Source organism: Mycteria americana, chromosome 3 (genome assembly GCF_035582795.1).
Source record: "Mycteria americana isolate JAX WOST 10 ecotype Jacksonville Zoo and Gardens chromosome 3, USCA_MyAme_1.0, whole genome shotgun sequence".
In the NCBI taxonomy this organism is placed as follows: Eukaryota; Metazoa; Chordata; class Aves; order Ciconiiformes; family Ciconiidae; genus Mycteria; species Mycteria americana.
This window is the reverse complement of record NC_134367.1, coordinates 93,549,990-93,571,255: the sequence shown is the minus strand read 5'-3', so window position 1 is coordinate 93,571,255 and position 21,266 is coordinate 93,549,990. Positions and strand designations below refer to the sequence as shown.

The window sequence follows — 21,266 nt, the reverse complement described above, 5'->3', positions numbered from 1 at the left end:
GTGACTGAGCCACCTGTTACTGAAGAATTACTTCTTTCTAGCCCTTTGAGGTACTGTTTCTTTGTTCTCCTACGTGTCTTGAGGCTACAAGATCCCTTCTTATTTGACCACAGCTTTTCTTTTTTATGCCTGCCAAGGGCAATTTTGTGAAGTACAGGCAGCCAGGACTCCTCTGCTGGAGCATCAACTCGCTCCTGTTGACAGACTGGGATTATTTTTGGCATGAGCATTTTTGCCTTTCTCTGGCATGGCCTAGCCATTACAACATACTCTGCTCTTTTATCCACACTTCCTTTTTAGTACTGATGTGCTTTCTGCGGGACTGCTGTGTCCCAGGCAACATGGCAAACGCTGCCTAAGAGAACTAGAAAGAGCAAGAAAAATTATCCCCTCTAATAGAGTTTTCCATTATTAATGATGCATGTTTATCCACGTGCGTGGCTTTCCTTCTGAAGATGCTGGCAACTGAGCAACTGAAAGAAGTGAACAATGTTACACCAGCCCTGGCCCCCAAAATTTAAAGTAATTGTAAGCTGCCAGAGCATTGCCTTAAGGAGTGTCACTGCCAGCACAGAGTTGGGCAGGCTCCGCTATGGCCAGCATTGCTTCAGCAGCCTCAAAAGCCCCATCACCAGCGGGACACCGAGACACTGCTGCAGCCAGCGCCGCCGGGGCACGGGGCACAGGCCCCCGCGGCCTCCGGCCCGCGGCCTCCCAGCCGCCTCAGCAGAGACAGGCCATCACCCACGGGTTCGCGCAAGCCCGCCTGGGGAGAAACGAGACCCGCGGAAGCAACGATTTCAATTTATTACTTTTATTTCCCGCGGCAACCGCAACACCTGCCGCAGGCCGCCGCCTCCACGCCCAGCGCAGCAGGCCCCCGCCCTGCCCCGGCGGCCCCGGCCCCACGGGAGCGGCGGGAGGCGGCCCTACGGCGGCCGCAAGGGGCCCTGTGCCGCAGATGGCATGCCGGGATTTGTGGTCCCGGTGGGGCCGCGGGGTCCTCTTGGGTGGGGAAGCGCTCTCTCGCTGACGCAGTTTGACCCTTCTGCCGCCCCGTCCCCCTCCGCCCGTTGCCGCGACACCGCTCGCCACAGCACATTCCAGCGTGGGTTCTAGCGAGGGCTCCGAGGCGGGGAGGGTGGGGTCCTTCCTCCGGGCCTGCCCGAAATGCCGCCTGAACAGAAACGTGGCATCCTTGGCTCGTCCCAGGCTCCTGTCCCACAGAGACACCCCGGCGCCCGTCTTCCACCCGCGTCGCCGTTTAGCAACGCTGCCTGGCTCGGCGGGTAGGCGGGCACCGCCGCGGAAGGAGGCCGCGCCGATCAGGCATGGCGGCGGGTGGCCCGAGAGACGCCGGGTGAGGGGTCAGGCCGGGGACCTGCTCCTCCCTGCCTCCCTCCCTCCCTCCCCGCCCTGACATGCCAACCCGGCAGTCGGCGGCGCAGCAGCGTGCGAGCAGTGTACGTGGGGCCGCCGGGGGTGGGGGGGCACGGGTGCGCGGCGGGGGCTCCTCGCTCCCCCCACACCGCAAGGCGGGGACGGGGTGCGACCGTTGAGCCCCCCCGCGGGGCCGGGCTGCGGGGGAGGGCGGTCGGGGGAGGGAGGCGGCGGGGTTGCGGGTACCGGGGGCGCTGAGTGCCGCTGTCGCGCAGGTTCCCCCTCCGTGCCCCGCCGCAGGATGGAGTTCGAGCTCCTGGAGAGCGACGTGCTGGAGTCGCTGGAGGACCTGGGGTAGGTGTCCGGGGCCGAGTGACGCCCTGTCCCGGGGCCGGCGCTGGCGGGGGGAGGGGAGGGGGCGCTTGGCGGCCCTTGGCGGGGCCGTGGCGTCCCCGGGCGGCCGGTGTGGGCCGGGAGCAGGAGGAGGGCGGCCCCGGTGTGGGCCCCTGGGGCGGGGGGCGCCGCTGTCCGCCCCGGGCAGGCGGCGCCGGTGTCGCCCCGGAGGGCCGCGGCCCAGGACAGCACCTGGACTGGTCCCATTTCATCAGAGCCGAGGTGCCGGCCCCATAGCGGGGCTGGCGATGGTGGCGGCTGGGCTTGAGAAGAGGCAGTTTTTTAGCTGTACGGCCTTTGCAAACATTTTACCTCTTCCTGCGCGCTTATTTCCTTGATTCTTGTGGTGCTGTCTCGTCTGTGAGCCCTCTGTTCAAGAGAGCGGTCCTAGCTGAGGGTGGGGAAGGGAGAAAGAAACCTTTTAAGAGAAGTCAGGGGCGAGGAAAACTTTTAGGCTTCATATTTAGTGAAAAATAATAGGCAGCAAAAACAATTGTAAATGACAGTATTTTTTTCCTTTACTTTCTTTTTTAATATAATATAGCACAGGAAACTTTTGTTGTTTAAACCTGTTGCTCCGTCAGAGTCAGTAAAAGTTATATAAATATGAAAGGGAGAGCAAGGAGAACGTGCCCTACTGTAAGCTTCCGTGTCTGTAAACTGTTGAGAGCTCAGGCAAGAGGCAGTTACAATTTTACTGTTGCTGGTTCTATGCAAACAGCTGTATTTACTCACATTGGCCACATTCCCATAAATCACTGTGTGGCTAGAGTCATTATGCTCCAACAAGGATTATATTTCCAGGCTAAGTTGGTGATGATCATTCCAAAGCTTGACAAATAGGCTTCTGTTTTGGCAGGTATTTCTCTGACTGAAATGTGAAAAGGTTTCTGCCATCATGGACATACTGTGATTGGCTTCTTTTTTCTGCCGTATGTTTAAAAGGATATTACTGGCATGAAGGATTTGTGATTTGTGCTCCTTATCTGTGTAATTATAGACAGAAGGTGTTGCTGGTGATTTTTGACATAAATAAATAAAGCGATCAATGAAAGCAGAGTACAAAACAAATCATATCAACCAAGATTGGCAACAGTGACTGAAAAGAAAATTTGGAGGGTGAAGGGCATGGGGCTTCAACAGTACTGGTAACAACTGGGAAAACTACTGCATGTGACTAAAGGACTTTCTTAGTGTCTGGAAAGACTGGGGTGTTTGAGGTTTTAAGTTTTGGCAGCAGCTCCATGATCCTTCACAGTTTAACTTATTTTTTCTAACCAGCTACTGAAGACTTTTCTAATATATTACTTGATTTATTATTTTTTTTAATAGCATTGCACATCGAAGAGTTGTTTCTTTTTGGATTTGTGCTTGAGGTGCTCAAATAGTGGCCTCTTGCCTTGTAAGTCAGTTTGTTGAACTATTGAAAAAGCAAAAAAAACGGACAGCATAGTGCTACCAAAAGGGGAGCATAGCTCTAGATCATATCCCATTGGCAGGAATGGAATGGAATGGAATGGAAGGAAAAAGCTGCTTGCAGTCAGGAATCTGCAAGTTGGATTACTGGCCAAATAGATGTGTAGCTGAAGTCATAATTATCAGAGATAACACAGTCAAGATGTCATATCTGTCAAAGAAGAAGTCTAGAAAAGGGGCCTCTGATGTGACCAGTGACTTAAATCCAGATCCTGCCAAAGCAAAAGGCTTGTCATCACTTCCCTTCTACTTTGATCTATAACTGGATGTTTCTATTCTGAGTCCCAGATGTTCCTATACACGTGTAGGTCTGAAACCTCTGTGGGATGGGACTTAAACTTGCTTTAATTAGCCTGTTGGAATTGTCTGGCCTACTGTGGTAATGTAGTAGGGTTGTAATACATCAGATTACAGCTTCCCACCAGCTGCTAGTAGATTAACTCTGTGTCACTAATCGAGCTGCTCTGTGAGGTAAAAGTTATTTTTGAGTGTGGCTGCTTCATTTTGGTTGGATGAAGTAACAGGCTGTTACAGTGAAGACCAAATCCTTTATATATGATGTTAAGCACAAGAACAAAGTGTGGAGAATAACATTTTAATTTGCTCTTTGAGACATTATTTTTTTTTTACTTCTGAGGTTTGCTGAGAGTTGACTGGACACACTGGGTTGCTGTGACATAGTGGGTGACATTACCTGGAAGTTCGAAAGAGGGATTTCGGTTGATTATGCTCACTCTTGGATATCTTTCTGGTTTGGGTGCAGTATATCAAAATAATACTGTGCATTTTTTCTTAAATACTGTGGTAAACTCTGACTTTGTGCTTCTACCTGGTTAATAAGGCAGTCTTCTCCCTACTCTTCCTCCTCCCCCTGACAGTATCAGTACACAGATGTCCTGAAAACTATGTCTTCTAAGACCTGATCTGTAGACTCATGCTTTCTTACACTAGGCCTGATTTTGGCTTATTTTGTTTATGCAAAGAACTAACTCTATTTATTTTTCTTGTGCCCAACTAAGAAGGTAATTTTTCAAAAGAGGGTATTGTTTTGCAGATCACTTTTGCAGCATTTATATCAAAGGCTTTTTTTCGCATGGCAACCTTTTAATACATGATAGGAAACGACAGAAAAGATGCACTAGTTCAGCAGTAATTATTCAACATACTGTAAGGCAGTGCTCAAGAATGATACTTTGAAACTGCAGTTGCCCTAGATAGGTATATTGCAAGTAACATCTTCAAGGGATAGAGGCAGAGAAGTTGCATCTGCATGTGGTAACATTCTCCAGGATGAAACCTTTGATGATGATATTTTGTGACACAGTCTCTTTGGCAGCAAGCTAATGTGCATGGAAATGGTGGGTTTACTCAGATGTTTTCAATATGCTTTTTCTTACAGTTCGGTGCAGGAATCTTATCAGTTTAGATGTTCAGCATTGCAGATGTGATGAGGGTGTAGTTCTCAATATGTATACAGCATAAAAGAAATCTATCACAGGACATCAGTCATAGCAAATGTTAATAAACTGTGCTTTTGTTTTACTTGTCAGTTACAAAGGTCCATTGTTAGATGACGGAGCGCTGGCTCAGGCAGTCTCTCGTGGAGCCAGTTCCCCTGAATTCACCAAACTTTGTGCTTGGTTGGTATCTGAGTTACGGCTGTTCTGTAAACTAGAGGAAAATGTGCAGGCAACTAACAGTAAGTAGCCATAACTCTAGCACAAACGTGCACTTAATGTGTGTTCTTGCATGCCATAAAGATTTGGGCTGACAATTGCTAAATCTGTTGTACCAGAGAGTATCATCTGCACACTGTCAGATTTTGGATATTTTCTGCCTCAAACTTGCCTCATGAACAGCCAGTAGAGGTTGAAATAATAGTGAGGATCAAACAGTCTTTCTTCTGAAATTAGCTTTTTCTTTTAATTGTTCAACCATAGCGTTTTTTTAAAGTTCTTGGATGGATTTAAGGAAACATTAGTGGTTTTTTTTTAGTTAGATCATGAGAATACTTTTAATTCAACACTTCTGTTTGTAATTTTGATGTAAGAAATACCTACTGTTCAAGGAAACATTCTCATGACTACAGTAACCATATTTTCTTTTTATTGTTGGTTACCTTAACTCTGCTTACTATGTATTTTTCCCTCTTTATGAAACAGTCTGTGAGAAGGAGCCTCAAAATGTATTTTTGTTTATCATTTTGGTGGAGAAAGCAAACCTTAGTTTTCCAAAAATGTTATTTTTAGTCAACTCGTCATGACATTCTACAGATTAAATTGTTAAATGGGTATGATAACCTGTACTTCTGAATATCTAGTGTATTAACTCATAATGCCTTTATGAGCTTAACTTTCAATCTACTCAGTGGCCAAAGATTGCTGCCTTTCACCTCAACATCTGTTCTTTTCCTTTTTCTCTCTGTTTTTGACATGTCCATCCTTTCTTCTTCGAGTGTATTTGACTCCCTTTCTCTGTAACAATACAGCATCTCACCTTTTTCTAGTAGTATAAGGTTCCTACTGTACTTGTGTAAAAATACAATCCAGCAGTATTTTAACACTTCAAATTCTCTAAACACAGGGTTGGAAACATTTTATCTGTAGTACCATCAAGTCCTACCTTCATTTTGTGTGACCTGAGGTTATAAATAACAGACATTTTGGGTTGAATTCCTTTTTCAGAAGAAGAAAAACTGTTACCTCTCATTTATCACTATTTTTTGCATAACTTGGCTTAACAAATTTGGATTAGTTTCACTAATTTCTGACACAAATATCAGTCTAAGCTTTGGCTTACATGACAATTATTTTTAAAGGATATTGGTATGAAATAAGATCAATTGACAAATGTGAGCTTACAAGGAGAAGTAGTAAAAACATGAGAGCTCATAAACCATATTATTCATGACTTTATCAGAACTATCTAATACATTTGTAGTGGGAACAGTTAGTTGATACTTAATATACCCCTGTAAAATTTGTGATGTTTTTAATGTCACTTTTCATTGTAGAAGTTGCCAGTGGCTGTCTGTTGTAGCTGGGAAAAGCTGTCAGTGAAACATAATTTTACAATAATGAGGAATATCGTGGCTCCAAACGGGTTGTGCTCTGTCTTTGAGAAACCCAAAGAATGCATTTGGTTTCCATTTAAAAGAAGGGGTTTAATGTTAAATAGCAACTGGAGCAAAGTATTATTAATTTTTTTTCTAAGAAGAGCTAATAAATTCTAATCATAGCCAGAGATACATATATTAGCTCTAAATAAATTATTATTCTTTTCCTTCTAAGGTCCAAACGAAGCAGAAGAATTTCAACTTGAAATGAGTGGGTTGCTGGCTGAAATGAACTGTCCATACACATCATTAACATCAGGGGATGTGACAAAACGCCTTCATAATCAAAAGAACTGTCTCTTACTGCTTAGTAAGTTAAAAGGGTGCTTGCAAGCAAATCTGGTTTTGTGCAAGAATAAGTATTGTTTCTTACACTTAATGAGATACTGTTTTTTTACCACAATGTATAAAAACGGTTACCTAAAATTATTAATTATTTTCCCCTGTAGTTTACAGTGTCAGAATATTATATTTTTGGGTCTCATCAACTTACCAGTCACTCTGTAGCCAGTATATGATGGAAAATATTCCAAGTATTAGCCTTTTTCACATTCACTAGCAAAAAGCCTGTCCTATTACTTCTGAAAAAGTACTCTGAAGAGGGAGTAGTTTGAAGAGTTCTGCCAGGATTTAGCCACTGAACTTTGTTTAGAAGGGTTGTAAAAATGACCACTAACATGAGATGCATCATCATTTTGGAGCCCCCACCATGATGACCTGGAAGTGCAGTAAGACTTGCATTCTCCTATATTCTGACAACAATTGGAATTGTTGTGAAAAAGAGAAAATGTTTTATCCCAGCTCCCAGTTCTTTTGATCATGTCCCTTAGTAAATAGCTTCAATGTTGTTTGCTGATTGAAAAGAAATTAGCAGCAGCAATAGTGATGTCTTCCCTTTAGTTTTCCACCCAGCAGGTCTCAATACCTAAATTGGTTTTATTCCTGTTTAGGTAATCTTAGAGGAGAAGAAATAATACTTAAATTTGGAAAAAGTGTGTGATGTTGATTCACATTAAAAAAAAAAAAAAAAAAGATTTTTACAAGTGTCAGAGTTAGAAATTGTTATACTAATTTTAATCAGATCTTAAATTCAACATAAATTAATGTTTTATTTGCTTCCTCAGTTGCTGCTGATTCTTTAACTTTTCAAAACAGAAATTTAGTTCTGCCCTTAGCTGAGATGTAAGAAATGAATTATAGAGTAGGTTCTTGTATTTCAACAGTAGGAGAAAGATGAGTAATAAGACTTAATCTGAATTTGTCTTGATAGTATGTTCAAAAATGTCAGATGAAGTGAGGCAATTATTGCATTTAAAATATTTTGTAGCTGAAACAGTCTGCCCTTCAGCTTATTCTCTGTAAGCCAAGCCATTCAATAAATTTGGCTCATCTGTGACACACAGTTTATCCCAGAGGTCGTCTGTGATGTGTGTTTTGGTAATATAAGGCCGTGTTCAGAAGCTGAACTCTGGTATCCCATCTGGCAGGAATACTGTTTACTGTCAAATGTGGAATTCAAATTCCAAATTCCTTTTGTATACCATGATAGTAGTACCTGAAACTTTTGCATAGCTTGCTTTACCTCCATTAAGCTAACTTATTAGGTATCCTGGTGTATGTGAGCCATAAAACCAGATTTTTTCAGGAAAAACAGAATAACCCTTTTTAATGGAATGCCAGGGTATTTTACATTTTAACAAAATGCAGCACAGAGTATGTCAATTGGAAGATGTAGCAGTATTGCTGGGAGAGGAAGGCGCCAAATAAACATAAGTAGTTAGGATTGTCTTGGTGTGCAGCATCACTAGAATACAATACTAAGTACTGGCATCTTCAAAGAATAAAAAGTACAAGAGTTTCAGGTTGGTTCAGAAAAGGTCTGCAAGAAAGAATCACTATCTGGAGAACGTTTGTGTCTTACAATGATAGACTTAAAAATGTCAGTCCTTGTCAGAGGAGTTTGAAGGTAGCTTGAATGTGATCTCTGAACTCTCGAAACAAAATTCTGCTGCTGGTTTCTTTTTCAGGAGGTCCTAATGGGGTGTAAATAATTGAAAGTTGAATATAAGAAAAATCTGTATAAAGTACCATTGAAAGAACTGACAAAGGATTCTTTACTGCTTTACGTATTTTAAGAATTTTATCATTTATAAGGTGTTATGTGTCTTTAGCAGAAGGCATTCTAGAGATCTAGAAGAAATTCTAGAGATCATTAAAATGCTTTGTTCTTTTCTTAATCTCTTGATCTGTCCCAATTTTATAGGTAGTAAGCTGCTTTTTTATAGCCATGGGTTTACATCTCTGTTCACAAGTCTGTCTTTACCAGTGGAGTATCTACTTTTCAGTCCTTATTTTTAGAAATAATTATTTACGTTACTGTTGTGGTCACCCAGTATGATTCATGATAAAAGTATTTTTTTCAGTTGAAACTTTAAAGTTGTGACAATTGCAAGCAAATTTATATCACTGTGTGCTAAATTTATATCGCTGTAATCTACACCTAGTGCTGAAATTCTGGGTGTAGACCATGTTCAGAAATTATGTGATTTTAATTTTTTTTTTGTTTGTTTGATAAAGGAGTTATAACGTGATGGTGGGCTCTTGCAGTTCTGATACTAAAGAGCACTGCAGGCATTCTAGCTTCTATTTTGTCAGTTGCTGCCTTCCTTTCTGGAATTATTATAAACCTGAATTCTCAATAGTACTTTTAAAAGTGGGGTTGTTTTTCCACTCTGCATCTTGCCTGGGGAGGTAGAGGAGATTCATCCAACATTTCACTTCTCTCTACTCATTTCCTTGCTTTGTTTCCTAGAGCCTCAAGGAGCGCGTGCTTGTCTAGCTTAAAGTGCGTGTCCCAGTCCCTCATCCTGCTTATTTCCATGTTCCTAGTCTCCTGTCTTTGCTGGGCAAAGCCTGAAGGAAAAGAGCTGTGCTCTGCTGAACTCTGTGATTAATACCTGTCGGAATCATAGGGATTTTTTCCAGGCTTTAATTGGTTGTACTAAACCTTTCCCATTTGTTGTGTTTCTAGCATTGGGCTCGGTGATTATTAGAAATGTGAGCGTTCCATGGCTACCAAAATTATAGCGCTAACTCTTTCTAAAACAGTCCATTTGCACATTTGTTGGTTGTAAGCACTTGAGTTCTCACTGGTTCTAAAGTAATTTAACTCGGCTATATCTGATGCTGAAATCTAATTTTTCTTACCCCAGCATACCTCATCTCAGAACTGGAAGCTGCCAGAATGCTGTGTGTGAACGCCCCTCCTAAAAAAGCACAGGAAGGAGGTGGCAGTGAAGTCTTTCAGGAGCTAAAAGGCATATGTATTGCTTTAGGCATGTCCAAGCCTCCAGCCAACATAACGATGTTCCAGTTCTTCAGTGGAATTGAAAAAAAAGTAAGATTCAAAGGAACAAAACTAGAATATTTATGATGTAACTGTTTTGATGGGAAATAGTTCTGCTACCAGGGAGAGATTTGCCTCTTGTGAAAGTCCAGTGTTTGACTTGTGAAGGAGAATTAACATGGTTTACTGAGTATGCCAAGGATCAGGATTTTGAAAATGAATTTAAAGGCTTTTTCCACGCCAAGGCACGAGGTCAGGGACTACTGCTATCATTGCTTTACGGGGTGAGGTATTTCTTACTCTGCTCTAGATTTTAATGTCATCACCTGTTGCAGGAGACGTGGAAAATGCTGGGCTTAGGCCTCAGGAAGAACATTAAGGAGAAATGTATTCCAAGAAGTACACCTAAACAAGTTTTTACAGGAACCTACTGTTTTAAAAATGTTTAGGTTAAAGGTGTTGTAACTAAAGTCAAGTTTGCACCTTTTCCCTAAGGCTTCATCAGTTCTTGTGGTTCCATTTATTTTTGTTCCCTTACATATATGTGTTCTCCAGGTTGTGGGTTTTTCTTTTTAAGACATTTACTTTTGGAGTAATTTTTAAAAAGCAGAGAAATGAAGTGGAATGGACTTCTCAGTGCACAGACCAAAGGTGGGGGACAAAGTTTTTAAGTTATGTTAAGTAACTTAACTTGCAGGACAGGGGAGAGCAGAACAGCAGAAGAGAACCTTTGTGAACTTTAAAGAACGAATATGATTACAAAGCTCCCCAAAATACTTTCAGAGAAGTTTTTTGACTAACCTTTTAGTTGCATTGTACTTAAATGAATCCAAGCAAATGAAAATAGTGCTTCATTTCTTTGCAAGAAATCAGTTTGGATTGACCTGTTTAAGAAGAGGAGGATGGTTTTCAGCAGAAGTCCAAGGTGTAGAATGGAAGCAGTTTGTTTTCTGTTTTGGGCATTGTCGTGGGCATTAAATAGTTAGATACATAAGAATTCTCTGCTTCCATTTTCTATAAAAGGTAGAAAGTATTCTTAACAATGAACAATGCTAGCAAGCTTTGCTGGTGAAAAAGACTATAAAAATGCATAATACAAAGTAGATAAAAATCTTTTTAATCTGGAATTTCTGATATGTTTTACTAATTGACTTTTCTTTTACATTGTCTCGCTTTAACATCAAACTTGTATACACCTTGCAAAATCATTAAGGTTACATGAACGTTATCTCATTGATTTATATCCATAGGTGGTTATACTAAAAAAAATGTGAACAGTCCTTATAGCGTAATAAAATACATCAGGAATTTCTAACCTACGGAGTTTTTTAGAAATCATTTGTAGCTGTGGTGCTTACAGTCCGAACACTTCAGATGTTGGTAGTGTTTGAGAAGGAGAAAATAAAGCTGACTAATAACTGAAAAACTTATTTCACTTTGTAAATGAAAATACATCACAAAGTTGAGCAAAATGTGAAAATGTAAATAACACAGAGTGAAAATTTTATTCTTGACTGTAAGATGATAATTATAACAAGAGATCACCCTAAAGTTTTCTTGTTTTTAAAAAGCGAGTCTTAAAATAGCAATATTCTGATCTAGCATGTGAGAATCAAGCTACCTTTTTCTTCGCACATACATAGTACAGTTTGGAGTAGGATCTTTGTATATTTGACTCTCTTTGTTAATGATCCACCACATTAAAAAAAAGAAACTGTGGATAATTGAATGAACTGCTACCTCTGCTATTCTGAAAGCACTTGGTTTTAAAATCTTCAAGTTAAACAAATTGGGCTCAGCACCTTTGGAAAACCAGGTCACTGAATGTGTTAAATCAACTGCTGGAATAAACAGCCAAGGAAGTTGAAAAATGTGGTTTGCAGCAGTGGAAAAGTGAAGTTTCATAACTCCAGCCTGCTTTGATCCAAGTTTTTGTCACTGCTACTCTGTCTGTTCCCTCTGAAGTCCTCAGAAATTTTGAGATGGGAAAGATAACCTAAGTTGTGCCCAAACTTTAAAAATACAGGTTAAATTTAAATTTTCATATTGAAGATTTTTCTCCTTTTGATTGTAAAGAGGGGTCCTTCTTTAGGTCATGTTGTATTTCACATAGTCTTAATACAACCTTTTTGATACAAGTGTGGGTATTTTCTGTATTAAAGAGGTGATGTGTAGAATAATCCCTCTGTCTTCAAAGGGAGCTATACCTCATGGGATCTTTCTGTTTTAACTGTAGATCTACTCTATAGTCCCTTCTCTTAATTGTTAAATAATTATAGCCGAGACTACCAGAAATATAAAAATAACTGCTTTCCAAAAGAAGTGTGCTTGGTTCTCTGTCCCAGAGAAAACAACTTGATATTGGACTGTCCAAGAGTCCTCTCCTGTAATTTGAATCTTGAAAAGCTAGGTTTTTTTAGCCAATGTTTATATTTTTATATGTCTCTTAACAGCTGAAGGAAACCCTAGCAAAGGTTCCACCTAATCATGTTGGAAAACCTTTATTGAAGAAACAACTGGGACCAGCTCACTGGGTAAGTAGTTGCAGGTATTAAAGCCCGTTTCTCTTTTTCAGTTATATAAAGTATTGATCTTGATTCTGTGTGTAATGTTGCAAAATTATTTTTCTCATCCCTTTCTGAAGATGAGAAGACAATTTTTTGCAGTAGTTTACATGTATGTTGGTACAATAAATGTTCAGCAACTAATAAGATATTAGGCTCATGAATCTGTATGTCCAGATGCAGGCAAAAGTTTTCCAAAATAAAGGAGATTTACAATGGTGGTGCTGACCTGCATGCTTGTGCAGTAGCTTAAGTCTTCCTCTCCTGCCCCTTGCTGGCACTGTCTGTGTGACCTAGCCTTGCTGAGATGGTGTCACATCCCCTCCTGTGGCTTCTTTCCAGCTAACCTGTGGGTCTTCCCATCATTTCCTCCTCTCTTTCTGTCCTGCTGGAGTAGTCTGCTTCCTTCATAGCCTCTTCTCCAAGAAGCAGTGGGTGTGCAGGTGGAAGCTGGGAGAGGCTGTACACCCAGGCAGCAGAGCCACAATCATCTCCAGCTGGGTTTGGCCACCTGCTGTTCTAGAAGGATGGTGCCTGGGGTAGATAGTGCTGCTGCACCAGCACAAAGCTATGGCTCCTGCTGCAAGACCGCGAGTCTCTCTTGTGTCTCTTGCTTAAGGTTGAAGCTCATCTACTCCCAACAGTCTGCTTCCTTCAATGCTTGTATTGTTGAGGCTGAAAGTGGGCCCCATCCCCCGTCTCCAGCCAGGCTTCAGTCAATACATAAATCATTTCCTTAATGGTGCACCTCTCAACTGTTGCTCTAAGACCACTGTCTGCCACCAGGTGTGTTTCTGGTGATGGCTTTTCCCCATAGGGCACTTTGTTGTCTTGTCTGTATGCAGATTGTACTTTAATCAAGATCCTCTTACAGTACTTTACTTAGTTTTGTCCTCTGTCTTTGCTCTATCTTTGTCCTTAAGCTTACTACTTTTTGAGAAGGCAAGGACACCCTGGTCCCTACGACTTACATATGTCCTTGCATCTTCTTCAGCTTGTTGCATGTCATATTTTCTCACTTTTGCTTCTCTGTCCTGGTGGGTGTTGAGAAATGCCTCAGCAGTGCATGCAGTTTTTATGTCCCTGGTCAAAACCAGACAGCTGTGCTGTTAGAAATGGTAGAAGGCTGAATGTGAGGATAACAGAGCCTTCAAAGCCTTCAGGAAAATAGTGTCAGCAGGCATAGCTTGCTGTGGGCCCATTTGACAAGGTAGATAATTGCGGGCTTAAGCCCTGCTTAATATCTCTGTGTGTCTTACTCTCTTCCATCCACATAGTTTATTATCTTAAGTAGAAATATTTTATGTATAATCTATAGGTTATGTTTGCAAATTTTTGTTTCAGGAAAAAATTGAAGCTATTAATCAAGCCATAGTCAATGAATACGAAGTCCGAAGAAAACTGTTAGTCAAACGTTTGGATGTTACTGTGCAGTCCTTTGGCTGGTCAGATAGAGCTAAGGTACAAACAACTTGCTGTGAAGTCCTGGTTGATGGTAATGTTTTATAATAAGTATCTCTGGAAAACTGCTTCATTGTTTCATCCTTCGTGAGTAAGAAATAACCACAGGAGTTGTCTGGTTTTGGTTTGAGTTTCTGAAGAAGTTTCTGACAATGTAAGATGGCTAAAAAAATTTTACTTAAAACTGATCTGTTGGATTTTAAAATAGTATGGTAAAATGAGAAGATAGACCGTGTGTAACTATACACCAAAGCCAAAACATACAGTTAAATAGGCCACTAGAAAAAAAATAATAAGAGGAGGTTACTGATCCAACCATTTGTGTTCAGAGTGCCATAATGCGAATCATTAAGTGCTGTGTCTGTGTGATGGTAGAAAAGCATCTTCCTGTTGACCATCCCTTAACTTACTTTGTGCTGTCCACAGTGATCAGATTTCCTTAACTCAAAGTGTGTCTGCAAGCACAACTCCACAGATGCACATGAGAAAAGCTGCTAAGGCACTGCTTGTTCTTACCTCATAGACAGGGTAATATTTTATGTGCTTCTTTTGTCTTTGAACTGTGCAAGTGGCTGTGACATGACATCTCTTCTCTATGAGTATGTGATACATATTCTGCTTTTAAAAATAATTACTTGGTTTCCCTATCTCCTATATTTCGTAGTGAAAAAGGAATGACAACACTTAAAAAATAGTACATATCACTTATTTTCTAGGACTAAACCAGATCTGCTAACATGCTGTTAATTATGCTGCTGGTAGTGTTTGAGACTGAGTTATTAGTGATAAACTGAGACACATGAATCATCAAGTGTTTTTTCTTGATGATTTATTCAAAAAGCAACTATATTTTAATAATAAACTGTGACCTCTCCCCTTTTCTGTTTCATCACCTGAGCAGGACTTCTACTGGTGTCCTATCTCTTAAACCTTGTATTCTTCAGGTTTTTTAGTAGATGATTGAAGAACTGTCTGATTGAATATTTTAGTAGTGAATGAAAATGGGCAAAAGTATGGATTAGGTTAAAAACCAGAGACTTCTAATAGTGTTATAGCTTTGGCATCCAATTCCATATTTAGTTTCGTTTTTTTCTAGGAGAATTCTCAGATGTTTTTGAACTTGACTGGCTACATGAAATCCTTTCACAAAAACCACAAATTGTATATATGCATTTATATCTATTGAAATGCAAATCTAAATTTTTTAGGACCATAACAATACGAAATTGGAGAATGTGGCTGTAGTACTCCAGACATGCAATACAGTTTGTTTTAACAGTAACTTTTAGCAATGCTTTAATACATGATGGTAACTTATATTTTTAAATTTTAATATTTGAGAAGTATCAGAATACGGTACTATAACTACATAGTTACTTCTCCAGATAGAAACACCAGTAAAAACTTTATAGTCTATTATTAGGGGTTTTTTTAAGTTCCAAAGTTTCGAGTTTCACCTAAAAGAATAATATCATAGCACCAAAATGCTGTGTTCAGAGCTCAGTCAAACTTGTCAGGGAAGAACATACTACTGCTCTGGTAAATACTGTTGCTTCTCCTGTCTTTAGCCAGCATCAGGTAAATGACATGCGTATTTTCCTTCATTTTGAATAAACCCTGTTCAACTTGTAATATAAAAGTAGAAGCTTTTGGTTCTAAAAACATATCACTGAGTCACTTGGAAATACATACTCTCAATTCTTTCCAGTTCCAGTTTTCTGCCTTTAGATGGAAAATAGGATTTCAGAATTTTAAAATTTGCTCCTAAGTTCTTGTCCTGTCAAGAGATTTGTTGGAAAACCTGGTTTGCTTCTCCCCACTGCTGTCATCTAGAGTCCAGACAAAAAGCAGCCCTTTTGTCTGTGTGCAGATTCCAATCCGGTTTATCTTAACTGCATCACACATTATACTCTATTGATAACTGAAGATAGATGTAACTCATGTATTAACTCATGGCTGGTAGCACAGATTTCTGTTGTGTCTGTCAGTTGGAAAACTGCTGTCATACTTTTGAGGTGTTCAAAAAAGCCAGTATGGTTAATGCCAAAAGGCAGGAAGAGGATTGCATACAAGGCAAAGTTGACATGTAGTAGCTCATTTCTAGCTTGGGCACTATGTATGCGAGACAACGGACTGAATTAGAACAAGCACTTGAGAGCTTTAGTTCTGCCAGTACCTCATGATGGCTTGCCTTTGCGAAGACGCTGACTGGAATGAAGTGTGTGAAAGAGTTAACACAGCCTTTTTCAGCTGATGCAGTGTTGGAGATACAGTGATGAGACAGTGATGAGATACTGGAATGGGTGTGGGTCAGGGTGCAGGCACAGAAGGAGGTCTGGAGGCTGGACGCAGACAGGTTTCAGTATCTTTTAGACATTAGCAGTAATTCATATAACTATATCACACACTTCTATTCTGTGTTTGACTGCCTGGAAGTAATACAGTCTGCATGCATATATTGTTAATCTTAAAATTATCAGAAGATCAGTGTCTTGTCAGTTCAGTCAGAATAGTGTTTCCTATATTACTTAAGAAATTGATTTGACAAATGCTATCTTTGTTGCAGTGATTCTTAATTGGATTAATTAATTTTTGTTCTATTTGCAGTAGTATCTTGTTCTTCAGTATTGATTTGATTCTTTTGGTGAGGTGTCCCATTGCTTTCCTATTACTTTAGCTGACTGGGTTTTCTTTTTCTTCTCTCCAACAGAGTCAAACAGAAAAACTGGCTAAAGTCTACCAGCCAAAACGTGCCCTCTTATCTACTAAGTGCACTATTTCCGTTGCAAATCTCTTGGCAGCTCGGCAGGATCTGTCAAAGATTATGAGAACAAGCAGTGGGTCCATCCGAGAGAAGACTGCATGTGCCATTAATAAGGTACCTTTGGTGACAAATGGCTGGTTCTGTTATGAATATTTAAGTAATTTGAATGTAGTAATAAATCCTACTTTTTTTAGGATTGTAACTGGAATTTGGAAATAAAGCATAAGAAACTTGGTGTTTATGTACTGCAGATTATGCATCAGTACATTATGGGAACTGCAATTTCAGCTGTTTAGGTTCAGAGTGCTCCTTCTTAGGGGCAGTAAAAAATTGCTGGAATATCTTTGATTACTTTCAGTGGGAGTAGGCCTGCTCTGTCTTACCAGAATTACTGATGTCATTACACTGCTGCTGCCTAATTCTGTCACCGTGTCTAAAATAATACCTATATAATAACCATGTTTCTGGTCTATGTAAATGGAATGTGTTAAGACCACAAAGCAAGGACCTCACAGGTTAGATTATAGTCAAGTGTGTAGTTTTAGCAATGGCATAGTAGGAATATGATGTAGACTAAGCAATTTCCCTTGTTTCAAAAATTATGATTTTACAGGAGTAATAGGCTCACAAAAGTACATGTGCTGAACTTGAAGCTCAGTAGCTGTGTACAGCAGTGTACTTGGTGCTTTAAAATTTGTCAGTGTACATGCGTGCTTTTCTCCATTTGGGGTACCAATTGCATTTCAGGTAATATTCTAATTCATTTAGGATGGAATGGTGGTGTGCTGATTTGACCACCCCCCCTCCACCCCAAATAATTTTTACACCTTTTTAGTGTAGTTGGAGTGTGGAATGTAAAAGAAATTAAGTGGGAAGATGTGTGTGACTATCATGAGACCGTATGTATGTTTTACTAGAAATGCAATACTGCCCTGCTGCTGATCCGTACCCTGTTAACTTATCTCCATTATCAATATTAAATGTTTTCCAAGACAGTAACATAAAGTAACAAAATAACCTGCTTCTAATTAAGTTTTTCTGTTATGTCACTTTAAAACTTGAAGCAATGCAAGTGTCCCGTCCCATTTTAAGTCTTGCTAAATTCTTAATGTCACAGCATCCTTGGACAGCTTAAAGCCATTCTAGAGTCTTGCTCAACTCTGATCAGCACTGTCTTGACACCTGTTTGTTGGTGTGTAAGTTTGTCTGTGTATGTCCTTACTGAAAAGTAAAAATCTTTGCACTTGGTTTACCAAAGATACCATCTTAGCCAATGGCTTCTGCAGCAATTCAGAGCACTACTTAGGAGAGAGACTGTGTTGCACTCTACTTGTGGTTGTTTGAGATTAGCAGTCTGCACTAGTAAACAGTTTAGTGAAAGACGTGTGTTGATGCTGCCTCTACTGGTGTGCCTGCTGTTTGAACAAAAAATCCAGGTCTCCAGATGTGCCTTGTTAGCAGTGCTTGAAGTACTAGATAATCCCTGTTTAATTTTTATTAATTGGAGACAAAGGCCTGTCACATTCAAACATACAAAAGTTTGCCTTGATGAAATCCTCTAGATGTAAGAACCCTTGAGTGGCTGCTCTTTGTGGTGTATATCAGTAACTGTGACCCTTCTGTGAGGTGTTACAACTCCTATGGCAGTTCTCCCGTTCTCTTTGCAGGTGCTAATGGGCAGAGTGCCTGACAGAGGAGGAAGGCCCAATGAAATTGAACCGCCACCTCCTGAGATGCCACCATGGCAGAAAAGACCAGAGGCTGGTCCACAACAAGGCGGTGGCAGAGGAGGAAGAGGTGGCTACGACTCCTCATATGGAGGGCGAGGAGGTTATGACCATGGGGGTCATGACCGAGGAGGAAGAGGAGGCTATGACTCATCATATGGAGGGCGAGGAGGTCACGAACAAGGAAGCCATGATCGAGGGGGACGAGGAGGACGTGGTGGTTATGATCATGGAGGCAGAGGAGGCGGAAGAGGAAACAAGCTTCAAGGAGGCTGGACAGATGGTGGAGGTGGTGGCTACCAGGATGGCAGCTACAGGGAGAGCAACTACAGAGATGCAGGTTTTCAAACGGGTGGCTATCACAGTGGTGGTGGCGGTGGTGGCTACCAAGGAGGAGGCTATGGTGGCTACCAGTCATCTTCATATTCAGGAAGTGGCTACCAAGGGGGTGGTGGCGGCGGCTACCAGCAAGAAAACAGATATCAAGATGGTGGGTCCCACAGTGACCGAGGGGGTGGACGTGGAGGAGGGAGGGGTGGCCGTGGTGGTCGCGGTGGCCGTGGAGGTCAAGGAGGAGGCTGGGGGGGCAGAGGTGGACAGAACTTTAATCAAGGGGGGCAGTTTGAGCAGCACTTCCAGCATGGAGGTTATCAGTATAATCAATCAGGCTTTGGACAAGGAAGACACTTCACGAGCTGAGGCTGCTAAAAAGTTTTGCTTCAGCAGAGCTCACGTAATAGAAACCTGGTTTCAGAGGCCTGGCTTAATCGCTGCTTGAATTAGTACAGGTTTGTACATGGCAGGTAGAATCTCTTTGGGTGGGGTGTTTTGCATTGAGCAAAGTACAACTGTCTGTACACCTCCCCCTGCCACCAAACTGTCTGAATTAAATGCATCATCACTACCCGCTGCATCCTAAACATCAACTAATAGCCATGCTTTTTAAATGTTGGACTGGTTCCCTCTGCTTGAAACACTTTTGTTCTGAAACTACCTGCTGTGTTTGCCTTCCGCTTTGATTTAGAGAAATATCAAGACCTGTCTGGTCAAATTTGTCTGTTGTAATACACAATAGAACTTCTGCATTTTTCCCCCTAATCATTGTTCAATTACATGTTCTGAAACCAGTTCTGAGTATTGCTTTTTGGCTTGCTGGCCTCTTGTTTTAGTCACGAAGATGTTACACACACATGCGTGCGTGCACAGTGAACTCCCTCTGACAAACAGGTTTGTTGTCTATTATGTGAGCTCTACTGTGGATGCCATGTTCGGTAGCCTTATCTCCTGCTAAACAAAGTTTTCCCACCTGCTCAACTCTGAAGACTGACTGCCGCCAAAATCTGCAAAGATCATTTAAAACTAAGCTAAATTGTGAACCGATAGTGTATGTAGGCCTGTAGTTAGGTGTAGCAATTCAAACTGACCTGCATCCATCCAAAACAAGTTGCTCCTCCTCCAAACCTAATTTTTACTTGAAATCAGCTAGAATAAATGACAAACTGAAATTTATTTTATTTGCAAGTTAATACCACTGGCTCAGCAAATCTAGGGCAATTTGTTTTGGGGGTTGTCTTTTTAAAGAAATGCACTACGGCCTGGGAAGATTAGTTCCTGCCTGGAGGAAGCCCTTTTATTATTGCTGCAGAAAACAAAGCCTGGCTGAGTTTGATGTTCTAAAGTTTTTGGTTTTTTTCTTTACTGAAAGCCACATAATGCTTCTTGCTGGGTTTTTTGTGTACATAAACATTGTCAAGCTGTGAAAGAAAATGGCTGAAGGTGTGCTGTTGTATAAAAGGTGAGCAATAAAAGTATCTGTATGTTCCCTTTGCTTTAGTTTCTTTTCCTTCTTGGTAGTAAAAAGCAGTTGCTATAGTAGCTGGGAATTCGTGAGGATTTCTGTCTGCTTCATCTGTTTTACATTTTAATCTATTCTAGATGTTCTAGTCATTCCAACTGTACTGTGCATTCTGCCCCCGAGAAGCTGTCAGAACAGGAGTGGACAGGAGGAATTGATCTTCAGTTGCTCTGAGTTTTGTCCTATTCCTCCCTCTGAACTGGTGTAGCAGCATGTAGTATTCTCTCTTGGGGGTCACTGTGTAATGTTATTCTTAAGCTGTGTGAGCACCTGTCTCCCAGGTTATGCTCCTGCATTCCATGTGAACATGCATGTTGCTTCTGGGAACTCTCCTGATGCGCTCTGGCCTTGTCGAAAATGTAGGTTCCTGCTGCTGTGCTCGGATTGCTGTAGCAGAGGCTATGCTGATGGCAGTCTCTGGCTTCCTGAAGCGCCCTTGGGGCTGAATCCAGGGTGATGCAGGCAGGAGGACTTCCTTGGATTACAGAAGTAACACAAGCGTTTTAGAGAATCTGTGTAACACTGGTGTTGCTGTAATTCAAGCTAATCATGTGAATAAGCTGATAAAATTTGTTTAGAACTGATTTCACTGTATTTCATTCTATGATCAACCTGAAAATCTCCTGTTTAATTTATTGCAGCCACTAGGTGCTGCTAGTGATTCACAAGTTGGAAGCGAAGGTCTCTGAAAGACACTTGGGAATCTGACTTCATGTCTTTTCTATTTTTTTAATGTTTCAAAAAAAATTAACAAGCCTGACAAGGGAAAAGTTTTCCATATTGAATCCAGGTCTTTGAGGGTCACTGATATAGATCTATCTCAGCATAATACAGTTCAAATTATGATCATCTAAAAATGAATGTTGCTGCTTCACAAAGGTATTGTATTTCTTACAGCGGGATGCTCCAGAGAAGGTATCTCCCTTGTGGGAGACTAATACCTTGTCGTGAGCATTAGCTGGTGACTAGCCGCATTCATGCAAAAATAATTAGTGGTTTTTTTAAGAATTAAGATTCCTACAACTGAGTCAGTCCTGGACTGGTAAAGGTAGAGAGACTGACAGAGTTAAAGAGCTTTGTGCTGGGAGTGTAATATCTTCAAGTTGACAGCTTCTGCTTTTCTTCACACTGCTCCTCACTGTAAAGAGGCTGGTGTTTTCTGTCAGTGCATTCAAGTGCTGCAAA

The 21,266-nt window shown here is 41.1% G+C and overlaps 1 protein-coding gene across 2 annotated transcripts; it reads left to right on the top strand.

Moving 5' to 3' along the window:
- Positions 1–1,346: 1,346 nt before the first annotated feature.
- Positions 1,347–20,048, top strand: FAM98A (family with sequence similarity 98 member A). 2 transcript variants are annotated; one of them, XM_075496128.1, is made up of 9 exons: positions 1,347–1,463; positions 1,656–1,734; positions 4,800–4,948; positions 6,540–6,674; positions 9,577–9,761; positions 12,164–12,244; positions 13,619–13,735; positions 16,446–16,613; positions 18,167–20,048. In XM_075496128.1, the coding sequence occupies exons 2-9, from the start codon at positions 1,682–1,684 to the stop codon at positions 18,923–18,925; spliced, it is 1,647 nt and encodes a 548-aa protein (XP_075352243.1). In that variant the 5' UTR covers positions 1,347–1,463; positions 1,656–1,681; the 3' UTR covers positions 18,926–20,048. The 2 variants fall into 2 exon arrangements, with proteins under 2 accessions (XP_075352243.1, XP_075352244.1); XM_075496129.1 differs by lacking the exon at positions 4,800–4,948.
- Positions 20,049–21,266: the final 1,218 nt, after the last annotated feature.